The sequence below is a fragment of the Triplophysa rosa genome, linkage group LG13 (genome assembly GCF_024868665.1).
Source record: "Triplophysa rosa linkage group LG13, Trosa_1v2, whole genome shotgun sequence".
NCBI lineage: Eukaryota > Metazoa > Chordata > Actinopteri > Cypriniformes > Nemacheilidae > Triplophysa > Triplophysa rosa.
This window is the reverse complement of record NC_079902.1, coordinates 18,918,488-18,931,603: the sequence shown is the minus strand read 5'-3', so window position 1 is coordinate 18,931,603 and position 13,116 is coordinate 18,918,488. Positions and strand designations below refer to the sequence as shown.

The 13,116-nt window shown below is 41.8% G+C and overlaps 1 protein-coding gene across 1 annotated transcript in view; it reads left to right on the top strand.

Annotated features, from left to right (window-relative positions):
• Nucleotides 1-13,116, top strand: part of rxfp1 (relaxin family peptide receptor 1) — a 52,713-nt gene that overhangs the window by 17,221 nt on the left and 22,376 nt on the right. The window contains exon 3 of the mRNA XM_057350265.1: nucleotides 12,455-12,538. Coding sequence (XP_057206248.1) covers nucleotides 12,455-12,538 — 84 coding nt within the window. The remainder of the gene's footprint in view (nucleotides 1-12,454; nucleotides 12,539-13,116) is intronic.

The window sequence follows — 13,116 nt, the reverse complement described above, 5'->3', positions numbered from 1 at the left end:
ACCTCGTGATCAAAAATAGAATAAACTCAAAAAAGGCAGGGTTCACAGTCTCGGCATCTCTGGTGTCGAGAGCTTACATTGCGGCGGACCAAGCTGCCTCCTCTCTCCACGCTATGGCTCCTGCCAGGCCAGGGCGTTGAGAGAGCTCCACGAGGGTAAGACCGACCCAGCGCGTATGCAGGAACTCCGCGCCGCCACCGACCTCGCTCTATGGGCGACCAAGGTGACCACGCGGGCCCTGGGTCGGACGATGTCCACACTTGTGGTCCATGAGAAACTCCTCTGGCCGATCCTTGCGCAGATGAGTAACGCTGAGAAGGTCCGCTTTCTCGACGCACCCGTCTCGCAAGGGGGGGCTGGTTGGTGTTACTGTCGAGCCGCAGCGGCCCCGCTCACCCCCCGCCCATCGGGGGGTGCGCGAGACCCGCACGCGGCCTCCCCTGGAGGGTTCTCGACAGTAAGAAGCAGTCCTCCGTGCCGCAACTCGGCCGTCGAGTCCCGTGCACTGTCTGCTTCCCAGCAGCCCTGGTCCTCTTCGACGCCCTCCAGCTCTGGGGTGGCCCCCCTGGAGGAGACAGCGAAGAGGAGATCATCGCCCCATCAGCAGCCGCGGCGAAGCGGCTGTCATGGGAAGACCTCAGAAGGATCGAGGCTACCATTGGGCCCGACCCCAGCCACATCGCTGGGAAGTCGGATAGGGACGGATCCTGCCCCGTCTCTCCATCTGCTGGCCCCTTCGGGGGGCTAGTGCCCACTTACTCTCTAAAAAGGAGAGTTTCCTCTCTCTCTGGGTTACCACAGCCGCTCTCACCCTCTGCACAATGGTGAACGGCAAACTCGACATTGCGTCATGGCGAAGCGCAATGTCGAGTATAAACACCAGCCCTCAGCACTCTCAGTCAGACAGTGCATTGAGCTGCGCAGTCGCCAGGCAGGAAAAACAGCAGAGCCGATCTCCTCCCCGGGGGACCTCCCCCGGCAAGGAATCCGTACTGCTAGCCATCGAACCACCCCCCGGGGGGACGATGAAAAAGATCGTACCTTAGTCCCCATCTCATTCTGGGAGCCTGTCTGGCTTCCCAGGCTGTCAGACTGGCTAGGGAAGACGATCCGTCTCGGCTACACGATCCAGCGCCTCACGCCCGCCAAGTTCAGCATCCGATATACCTCAGTCAGAGGCTGGGATGTTCCCGTACTTCGGGCCGAGGTCACCACCCTTCTGGTGAAGGGAGTGATCGAGCCCGTCTCACCAGCCGAGATGTTCAACGGGTTTTACAGCCTGTACTTCATTGTCCCCATGGGTCTGTGTGTTCTGAACAGGCACCTACACTATAGCTGCCTTTCAGGTTGATCACGCAGAAGCGCATCCTGACGTCCGTCAGGTGTCAGGACCGGTTCATGGCAGTCGACCTGAAGGACACGTACTTCATGTCTCGATCCTCCCTCGACATCGGCCGTTCCGACGGTTCGCGTTCGAGGGACGGGCATATCAGTACAGGGTCCTCCCCTTCGGTCTGTCCCTGTCTCCACGAGTCTTTACGAAGGTCGTGGAAGCCGCCCTCCTTCCCCGTAGGGAAGGGGGTGTGCGGGTACTAACTATCTCGACGACTGGCTCAAGTTTTGGGACACTCTCGAGATCTGTTGTGTACACACAGGGACCTGGTGCTCTGGCACCTAGATCGGTGGGGCTACAGGTCAACTGAGAAAAGAGCAAGCTCTCCCCGGTGCAGAGCATCCTCTTTCTCGGTATGGAACTCGACTCTGTCCTCACGAGCGGCCCCGCTCACCCCCCGGGGGGGCGCGAGACCCGCGACGAGGAGGCCCGCACCCTCGCGGCCTCCCAGAGGCAGCGTGACTGACTAGCGCGCCCGATCAGTGTCGAACTGCCTGAAGATCAGACAGTCAGCGGTCCCCCTGTAACAAGAGGCTCCTGGGATACATGGCATCCTCGGCGGGGGTGGTCCCCCTCGGGTCGATGCACATACGACCGCTCCAACACTGGCTGCAGAGTCAAGTTCCTTGGAGAGCGTGGCACACCGGCAGCAGGCGTATGGTCACACGCTTTTCTGCCGACACACCCTAACCCCCTGGTCNCAGTGCGGGCAGGACGTATCCACAACGTCTGCCCCAGCGTACTGGAAGCAGGCATTGTGTCCGTCCCCCTCCTCGATGAGTGTGTTGCACCCATGAGAACAGCGGGACAAGCCACGCTGGAGAAATTTGCTCTTTTAGAAAAGGAAATTTGCTCGAACACCTCCGGAACTGCCGAGACGCCCAGGGGAGAGTCACTGCAGGAAGGGACCGTCCGCTGTCCACGTCGTAGATTCCAGCAGAAAGAATGATCATCAAGATCGTAGAGAAGCTCACCAGATGCGTAGGCTCTGAAGAACAAAAGGTGAATGAATGAGCACGCCGGCTTCCCTCTTATACCCGGACATCCGGGGAGGAGCCCGGCATGCAAATTTCATTCGCCAATTTTCATTGGCCTTTTCTAAATACTCAGAAGATGATAGGTTCTCAAGACAAACCCCATTCTGTCGGTTCGACACAACGTCTCGTTCCCTCCATCAGGGAACCGAGGTTACATCCGTAACCAAGACGTTACATTCACCAGCAGAATCTGGCTATGCAAGTTCAGAATGTTTCGTTTGTAATTTATCACAGAGTAATCCAAAATGTTTATCACTTACAGTGTTTACTTATCACATAGAGTTTTGTTGGTCACTTGGGTGTTTTAGTGTTTTATTTATATTTCTTAAAGATGAAATGTGTGCAGCTTTGAGTTTGGTGGTCACAAGGTTTCAATGGGAAATTCAGGAGCAACAGAATACACATTTGGAATGACATGAGGGTTGGTATGACTGAACACTGAACTGTAGCTTAATAAATAACTGACAGACTGTATCTGTGCATTTGTCACGTACTTGAATATCCGCTGACTAATAGAATGTTGTCTCAGTATGTGGAACTGAGCCTGTGCGAACGATTTCACAAGCACATTAATTATAGTTATCTTTGACATTCCATCTTCTATAAAGCTACCATTTCACGGTTCTCACTTCCTCTCCACTGGCCCCAAAATGAAACCTATCAAACCCAGAAACCCATCAAACATTTAAAGCAGAAAAGAAGGGCGATGTCTTTGTTTGAAATTGGTCCTGATAGAGGGACGGCCTCTGATTTTCTCTCTGGTGACTAATGGCCCCATCATCCTCTCATCATTTAATAGTTGATGAGCGTGTGGAATGAAAGTCTAAGTTCGGTTCAACTGGAGCACTGCTGCATGCAAAAATGTTCCTCTGGCGTTCTTTGTTCATACAGAGCAAACTTTTTGTCCCTTTAAATCAAGCACGTGGCACTCAAAAACGTAAAAACACATTCAAAATCATAAAGAGTTGTCTACCAGAGCAGCCTCAAAGATTTCAAATTATGAAATAGTGTTGGACTCAAAATGTCTTTTTTGTTATGACCAACAAGGTCTATTTTTGTAGACTGATCTCTTCTGAAACTCCAGAGGAGACATGTGAGATTACTAGAGTCTGTCGTCCAAGAAAGTTAAAATCAAAATTCTCCATTTGCCCATTTGATCTAATCTCATTTCGGCCTATTGAGATATTAAAGAGATCTCATTCGCTATCTTTCTTTCCTGTGGGAAAAATTGTCATCCAAAGCTGATAGAAATGATTCTTTGGAATTCAATGTAATCTGTATATTGCCATTATCATGAATTGAAAGCTATGGTAATGTGGTTTTATATATTGTTTGGTTCTTTCAAGTACATTGTGAGGTGCACCACGGGAACTCTGTGGCAATGCATCACACCAGTGAGGTGTAATTGTGCCCGGCATCTTGTTAGAAAGGTTATCTGTGCTTATGTAGAAGTGTTTGCTTTCATGTGAAGCCAGTGCTTAATACCGTTATCATTTGTCATTTATTAGTATCTCTCTCCCCAGAGTGATATGCCTCCTCTTCTTATGAAAATGAATGCACTGTGACCTCTATCATTCACATCTGTTGGCAATAAAAATGTCATTGAGATTATAACCTGAATGAAGAAGCTCATCTTGAGTTACACTGCTTAATCTTCAAGTTGATTACTCGAATTGATGAATCATTTTACTGGGAATTTATCATTTCCAAGAGACAATGTAAATATATACAGCTGCAGATAAAATTAAGAGACCATTTCAAATTTTCATTTATTCAGCATTTCTAGATGTAGTGTAGTCATTCCAGTCCAGTGTCTGTTGAATTTCAACAAAATCAAGCCTCAGGAGTGACATAAAGTCATCCAACAGCAATGTGAAAGAATGACAGCATGACAAGACACATGAAAACTTTTCCAAAATACATGTACAACTATTACTTTTGTAATGCCTAAAAGTAAATACGAAAATGTCTGTGCACTATTTGAAGTCTAAAAAAAAACAGAGCATCTTTTCTGCTATTTTGACCTGTTTCTCCAGTTTTCATTTCCTGCATATAAATGCAAATAGAAATTATTTTTATTTGAAATTTGGGAGAAATATTGTTCGTAGTTTACAGAATTAAACAAAAATGATCATTTTACCTAAACACATACCTAATAGTAAATTCAGAAAAACTGGAAATCATTTTGAAATGGTCTCTTAATTTTTTCTGTGGCTGTATAGTGCCATCCTATGCTATACCATGTCATTGTAAAGAGTTTAAAATTGTAAGATGAAAGCAACTAGGCAGCAACATCTATTACAACTGCATGAAAAAAGTAAAAGCAGCACAATTTTATTCTGGATTCTAAAATTCTTTATTTGGAATTAAATCTATGGCAACATTAAATGTATCTTTTGTCAAGAATCCCAGAAAAGGACAACATTAGTAAAAAGCATTACACTACTTTATATGTAATGCCTTTCTTTGTTTGATTTGGACTGTATCTGATACCGCAGCATGAATAGTATACATTAATTTCATAGATTACACCGTCCTTGACATATTACTTTAAGCTTTGAGTGAGTCAAACTGTGCTCTGCATTACCCAGAATGGTCGTTTTTTGACTCATGCTTGTCCTGCAAACAAGGATAGTGTTTTTATGTCTGTATTTTGCAGCAAGGCATAGAATACTATATTCGATTCATAAAAACACTTGAACTTAATAAAATGCTTGTAAAGGTTGCAATATCCCAATCAACCCCACTGTGTTCAGAGCACTCTGTTTTGGGAGTCTTTTTTTGGATTCGCTTAATAGGACTAGCTGTTATAATCCCACTATTTCAGCACAGTTGAATTGCCCAATAGGACATTTCCCACACTTTATGCAGGGGGAGCAGTCAAGAATATGAACAGAGCAAAGGAGGTCTGAGGTTTCACTGGTTCGTCGGGTAGGCATCCTCTGTGTTTATCCTCTGGATAAATGATTATAGAATACACAGCATACTTACCTTTCCTTGCCATTATCAGAGAGACATCTCATGAGTTGTGTGTCCCAATTTCATCACATTATCCTGAGTGAAAGATGCCTTTTGGTGAGGTGCTGCTGATAATGCCCTTTGTATGGTTCCCATCAATGCGACACATCGTCAGTTGTGCACCTCAGCCTCATTGGGTGTTTCGGCCCTTTAACACAAGACACCCTCAGCCCACCGCAGGTTGATCAGACCTGGGTGTGTGTCGCATTGTTACAAGGTCATCTGGCAGAAGCAGTGGGCAGCTATCACTGCAGCTCAAAGGCACCACAGTCGTTACCCGGTCACGAGTCCGACTCTCTAGCTACGATTAGGCTACGACTACCCAAACCGTTAATGCGCGCTCAGTGCCCCCGGTCCTGTATGGCATACCATTAAAACACATTACCAAAATCAACGCAACCATACGCGCCAACCCATTGGCTAAGGCTGTTATAGCCCCACTGGCTCTGTTAATGCAAGCTCAGTGCCCCCGGTCCCGTATGGCATAACATTACAACACAACACAACACCATTTTATTACGTGGTCACTTGGCAGCCCATATTGTGTCCTTCCGTTCCCTCTCAGCGACAGTGGCAAGTTCTTTGGCTACTGTCCGTTGGGTCTGTCCTCTGATCCCCACTTTCGTAAACAGCCTTGTAGTGAAATTGGAAACCTGCAGCCCACTTCAACCGGGAACACTTTCGCTGTCCATCCCTGATCTTCAGCCTCCACTGCCAAGTTGGCATACTGAAGATTCTTTCTTTCAAATGCTTCGTTAATGGCCTCTTCCCAAGGTACAGTCAACTCAACTATGAGGACTGTCCTACTGGAGCTGGACCACAGAACCATGTCCGGCCGCAGGTTGGTCGCTGCGATTTCCAAGGGAAAAGTAAGTCTGTGGTTTAAATCAACTCGCATTTCCCCCCTGGCTATACTCAGCAGTCCTGGATCTGGGGTCAAGGGCTTGGCCCGCGGTTTCTGCCCCTCCCGAATAAAGGGTTGTCTTTTTAGCGAGTTAGCCTTGGCGTTTTGGGGGATGGCATTAGCTGCCGCTCTCTTGGTCTCTACTGCTGCAGTACTTGATTGTGGCGCCATGTGTATCTCCCCTGTGTCAAGCTCTTCTTACAACCCACAAGAATATACATTAACATAATTAACATTTCTGTAAATCAGTGAAAATTATGTATTATTTTGTTTAATTTAAGTTTGCATGGGTTTCCCATAAAAGCAACAAGGACGGTCTTTTCTTATTCTGTCTAAGCACATAATGAGTTGAATAAGGCTAAATGAGAAAAATTACATATTTCAGGGCTGCGGGGACAAAATAGCCTGATTATCTGTCGATGGTGGATTTAGGCTGTCCCAAATAGCACTGCAATGCTGTTCACACATGTAGTGTGTAGGGCTGTGTTAAAAGCAGTCATGTTTTCTTCAAGTGATAGTATAGACGCATAAATACTGTTGTATATTTTTCTCAAAATGAAAAATAAATCATTTTGAACTGCAAGTGCAAGTCACACTTCCATTCTGTCGAGAGGAGTAGAAATCATTACGGAAATCATTAAGGAGTAGAAATCATTAACCATACTGGTTTGTTTTTCATGGCATACATAATAAACCATAAATCACAGCAGATTAGCTTAGGGTTTAATCAATTGATGGCTAAATATAAACATTAATTAACATTGGTATTATTGAGATTCCAGTCAAAAGCAATTGGCTTTTCTTATGCTAATAATTTGTGCCATTTCAGTATGGACCGCTTTTCATACTGGCAGTAAGAATCTATGAATAGAGCTTGTGATTTTTTTGTTTATTTCTTTTGTAAATCGTTGGAAAGTGAAGTCATTTATTTCTTTGGGTTGTCAGGTGCCTTCAATGTCGGATGTGTGACAGGAAGCAATAGCCAATTTTTTTCCATTAGAGTTTATGAAGGAAGTCATCAGCCTTGGCATTTTGGCATTTCAGTTTACAATGATAAATTTACTTGCGAGAAACACCTAGATTGAAACTGTGGTACCAAAGAAAATACACTAAATGTTTTCATGGATGCATAATAGAGAGCATTTGACATTTTAGATTGATATATCCAATATACGAATTATCTAAAATATCTAAAATAAAGCTTTGTTCACATTCCATCTAAATCTTGACACCATGGTTTACTTACATTTTGCAAGTAAAATGAATGTTTCAGTTCCAGTGTTTCCAGTTGGCACATATAGTGTAAATGAAGGGATTTAGACACAGCTGTAACTGTTTTTCATGTATCATTTTGCTGTTTTGACTTCAGATTTTTGCTGTCTAGTTACAGTAAAAACAGGTGCCTGACATGGCTCACATTGTAAGGAGAGTTTATTTACTTCTGAAATTGTCTGTGCTCTTTGTAGCACAGCTTAGATGTTTAGTTAACATTTGCATTTCACCCATGCATAATCAATTGCCTGCATGACACAGAAGAAACACCATAGAAAATTGATAGATAATGAGTTGTGTTGCCAAGCAATGTGTCAATGTTTTAGCCCAATAGAAATAATTTCCTTTCTGATTATAATGCAGTTTTAAATATGTTTTAATGACCCCAGAAAACAGTCCACATGTTTAACCTTCACTGAAATGAAAAACTCTAGTGCAACAGTCATGTCATCGAGGACAACTGGCAAATCACTTGTCTTAGTCACAAATCCAAATCGATTCAATATGAACGAGTAGAGACAGCACTAAAAGGATTCATTTGGGTGTTTATCTCTGCTTTTATTATTGTAAAGGAACCAATTTAACTGGCCGTAGTTATTGTACTACCTAGTTTCTAGGAATATTATTTATTCATGAATATGGGTGTAACGATACACTCAGCTCACGATTCGGTACACATCTCGATGCTGGGTTCACGATAAGATACACATCTTGATATTTTGAACAAAATTAAAAAATGAAACTGAAATTCAAATAACATTTATTTTCAAAATAGTAACAATTTCACTAACTTTTTTGTTGCACATACAACTTACTAAAGAATTAAACATTTTAAGGCTTAACTGAACCTGCTGTACTGCAGGTTTGTCACCGAGTGTCAATTTTGACAGCAAATTTTGATTTAGGTTTAGTCATAGTCTTTTGACTAAAATGCAATTTAGTTTTAGTCATATTTTAGTCATCCTCATCATTTTAGTTTTCGTCGACAAAATCTACATTATATTTAGTCTACTAAAATCTATCTGGTTTAACTAATTTAAATGGTGCAATTAAATGTTCCATACAAAGATTTAACTCTTTTGACATAATTTACCTCGGAATTAAATTAAACCAGGTCATTACCTTTATTTTTCAGAAAAGTTGAGTAACTACTGGATATGCATTGTTGTAACAGAGAATATTAGACCATGAATGACACGTAGTAGTTCATTCAGTCTCATTTTGACTCAATTGACTCGTTCGTTCAGTGAGGGCGTGTTCATTCAGTACATTCAACCAATGAAACGCCCTGACAGAGCTCACGCTCAAGCGCTATTGGCTCGTGTCTCTTTGAAGCTGCGCTGTCTTTGCTTGAGACAGTAATGAATGAGAAAATCTTTCAAAAAGACATATTACATAAACTGCATTACATTTCTTCAATCATGCAAATCACATACTTGTTTCGATTTTTAGCATATCATTTGATCTTTTAATATACATTACGACTCACTTCATCGCTTCTCTGATCGGAACAGCGCTGGTTTCTTTTGGCTTTATGTTGCATGTCACGTTATGCAGCAGCTCACGTTAGCGGATAAATTAACATTGGCATTTAAAAGCGTTTGTGCTGCCTTTGTAATGAGTTTCAGGGTGACTCGCCTGCAGTCACGCTTCAATTTTGCTGTGTTTTACCGGCGATTGTGAGGGAAAATAAGACGCTTTGTAAATCACGTGGAGACAAACATTGCGTCTTGTGCTTCCCCTTCTCCCAGAGACTTCTCTCTCTACCGCATATGTGAGATAAGCACACGTGACGCGCTGGCGCAGAGTAGGTAGCTTCTTGACCGCTCAATGAATACAATTAAACATCATATCGTAAAATATCCACATTTCTCTTCGATGCGCATCGTGACATTTTTGCATCGTGAAATATCGTAGTACGAAGTATCGTTACACCCCTATGAATATTATAAAGCATGTTGTTTCCATTTTAATCAGTCACCGTGTCCAATGGCAATTGTGTCATCAAGTTTAACTTAGCATTTTTATCATTTATTTGCTACCACTGAAAACAGAATAGAAGAAGACGGTCACTGAATGCGTCAGTTTTTTGTCAGACTTAAATTTACTTTTAAAGTCACCCTGTGGTGAAAATCATTTTAATGTTGTTTGTATGTCTGTGTGGTGTTTTTTAAATATGCTTTTTGATAAACCATGTGCAAATTCATAATTTTCAGTTTAAAAATGTAATGTTAACAGATTTGAGCCATGGATAAGGATGCCGTAAAAACTCGCTGTTGCTTCAAAATTCAGCTCTGCTTCTGCAATACGTGCTGTTCACACATCAATTGAGGCATCTACTGTATGTACCTATAATCAACGGTCCGAGCTCATGCGATTGAATGGAGGTGGGGGCTAATTTGCATATTCATGAGTTTTCATTTTCAAAACGCTCTTCGTCCACACTAACGTTTTCAATCGTTTTCCAAACGCTGCCCATCCACACTGAAACATCTGAAAACGCTTACATCCAGGTACTGTGCATGTGTAAAATGTAAGACACGCCTGCCTGTGTCATTTCTGACAGGCGTTTGTTCGTATTGCATTATTACAGTATGTCACAGCAATGTGGAGCTAAGTGAAAATAGCGACATATGCTATTTATAGTGAAAATAGTAGCATTTCTTAGCGATATGCTATTTACACTATCCAAAAATTGCAGAAATAGTAGAAATACTCAACTTTATTTATATAGCTCTTTTTACAATTTTCATTGTTTACAAAGCAGCTGTACATGAGAAATATTGACTATAAGCAAAACAATTAAAGTTATACCTGTAAAAACAAGAAAAAAGGTGAAAACACAGAAGACAGACACACCCACATACAGATGCTCCACACACTCAATATGCACACGTACTAACACACATAGACATAGACACACACATGGACGCACAGACACATGGACGCGCAGGCACACACACACACACACACACACACACACACACACACACACACACACACAGGCAAGCACGCGCACACACAGACATGCATGCACGCACAGTGAAAGCACACATTTAAGATAAAGGAGAGAGAAACACAGGTCAAATATTAAACAGACTATAAATATCTATATGCAATATTAATTAAGTAAAACTTAAAAATTCTAAAGCACCCCCCCCCCGGCCAGGCAAATAGTGCAAAACAGTATGCAAACGGTGGCGAGGAACCCAAAACTCCAATCGAGAAAAAAAACCTCAGGAGAACCCAGGCCCAACCAGGGGATTCCAGTTCCCCTCTGGCAATATCTGCTGCCTCTGCACAAGCTCAACAGTGCTTGCACAACAAGGCTAAATAAAAATAAATTATAAGGTAAATTATAGGTTTAAGATTACCATTAATAATCTAACAGCATTTGAAATTTGAAATAGTTAGAAATTTGAAATAGTAGTTAGATGCTTTTTACTTATAAATAGTGGCAGATAACGTTACTATTTGCACCTCAGTATTGTTGTGCATGAAACATTATGCAATAATAACAGACAGTAAATCATTATATTTATAAAAATTATTAAAATGATGGCAATTTATTGAGATATTAAAGCCCTATAACCTACCCCTAACCTTACCCTAAACCTAAAGTTTATGAATAAAAATGAATTTTAAGTCTTAAATCAATTTTATTGAAAACAAATGCCTTTATGATCTGTAAAGTAATAAAGAGTGGTTAAAGAAGGTTTTCAGTGGGATTAGAATCCCGGTCTCCCATGCCGCGCTATACAGACTTTACACTTTATGCCACTCGAGTCGCTGTTTGAAATGGCGTCAATCTTACACTTTCTCTATTCCAATCACGTATTGGTGGGCGGAGCTAGTGTAAATAGTCTCTGCCAACAAGGCGGGCTATTTGTACTCCGTGTAAATAGACACTACGTTTTTTTTTTCTTTTGTATAACATGTATAAGTGAGCATGCGGCTAACTAATTTTTCCAGCTGTATTATGGTATAAATCATTACTGTGAAATAAAATCATTACCGTGAAGCCCAGCCCTATCATTTTCATTATTTTTGCTCAGTGTTAAATGTGTTATATGTGAACGGACATGTCCATGTGGTTGTGGCAGGTTGTGTTGGCAGATCAGCGTCTTTCTATGTGGATCATTTGTGATGCTCAGATGGATTATTCTTTATCTGGTGTATCTAAATGGCTGCTTCAGTTCATTGAGACTCTGGGCATGTATGGCATGATGATCACAGCTTGACTGAATCTTTCATCATATTATCTTCTACAATACAGATATTTTAAGTCTTTGTCCACAGTGACAAACAGCATGTGGGCGCAGCTTGTTTTAATGATGTTGGGTCAGAAAAGCTGCGAGGTGACATGGTTCGGATGGTTAATGATAACAACTTTTCTCTTGTATTGTTAAGACAGTGATGGATAAAAGCAGATGAAGAAGGCTGGAAGGTCGAGATTCATTTGTTTGAGATGTTAAATGTTGGGAAACAGGAAATGACACGGAAGTCACATGTATTTGCATTGTGTCTGCTGCATTTCCTCCATGCCTTTTGAAGTTGGAAACCATCTCAAGATGATATTGCTGAAAAATAAGCAGAAACCAAAATGTGGCATTATTTATAATGAAACTGAGAAAATGAATTTTAATCTCTTACATGTTTCATTCTGGTATTTACTTATTTTCTTGCACCTGTGAGCTCTTGTGACACAGCAAAGGGCTGGTACACCTGAATACAGTCTGTATGAAATATTTGTTTTTGAGGTTTTTAGCAATCACAAGTTGTTTGATTTGATAATCCATTACTCAACTATTCTCCTTGTTTTTCTTGCAGGGGACAATAACGGATGGCCACATCTCTTTGATAACTATTTTGGCATCCCCAGCAATAACCTTGGGGCCAAGTCAAACGCCTGCTGTGAGTATGCTGTGATTTTTACATTTCAGAAGCTTAAGCTAAGCCACATTTATAAGAATTTGAACCCAAAGGGGAATTATGCATATTTGTATGTTTGCTGTGTGGTAATTTTCTTGGCTGTGGTCCCAGGAATCAGTTCACAAATCTAATTTGGGGACCCGTTTCTGTTCTGCGACAAAAATTGGTGATATAACAATAGGGGATGACGGTCAATTAGAACGAAGGATGGAAATAATAAGACACAATTTTTTTTCATTCTGACATTATTACTTTGATCACCTTCATTAAAATATCACACTAAAATGTCTGAAGAGAAAATGTGAGAAATATGCCAAGTGTCTGAACACTGATGAAAGTGTCTGGTCACCGATAGATGCTGAGTTCTGGGTGTTACATTTACATTTATTCATTTTGGAGACACTTTTATCCAAATATAAGAGCCTCGGTTGCTGATGTGCTAGTGTGCACATGCTTTTGGAGGCTGATTTGTTTTTTCCCTAAACATAACTTAATTCATGTTCATTGGCTCTTTCATTGGTTTGTTAATTTATTTTGCAGTAACTGTAATATGTTATTTT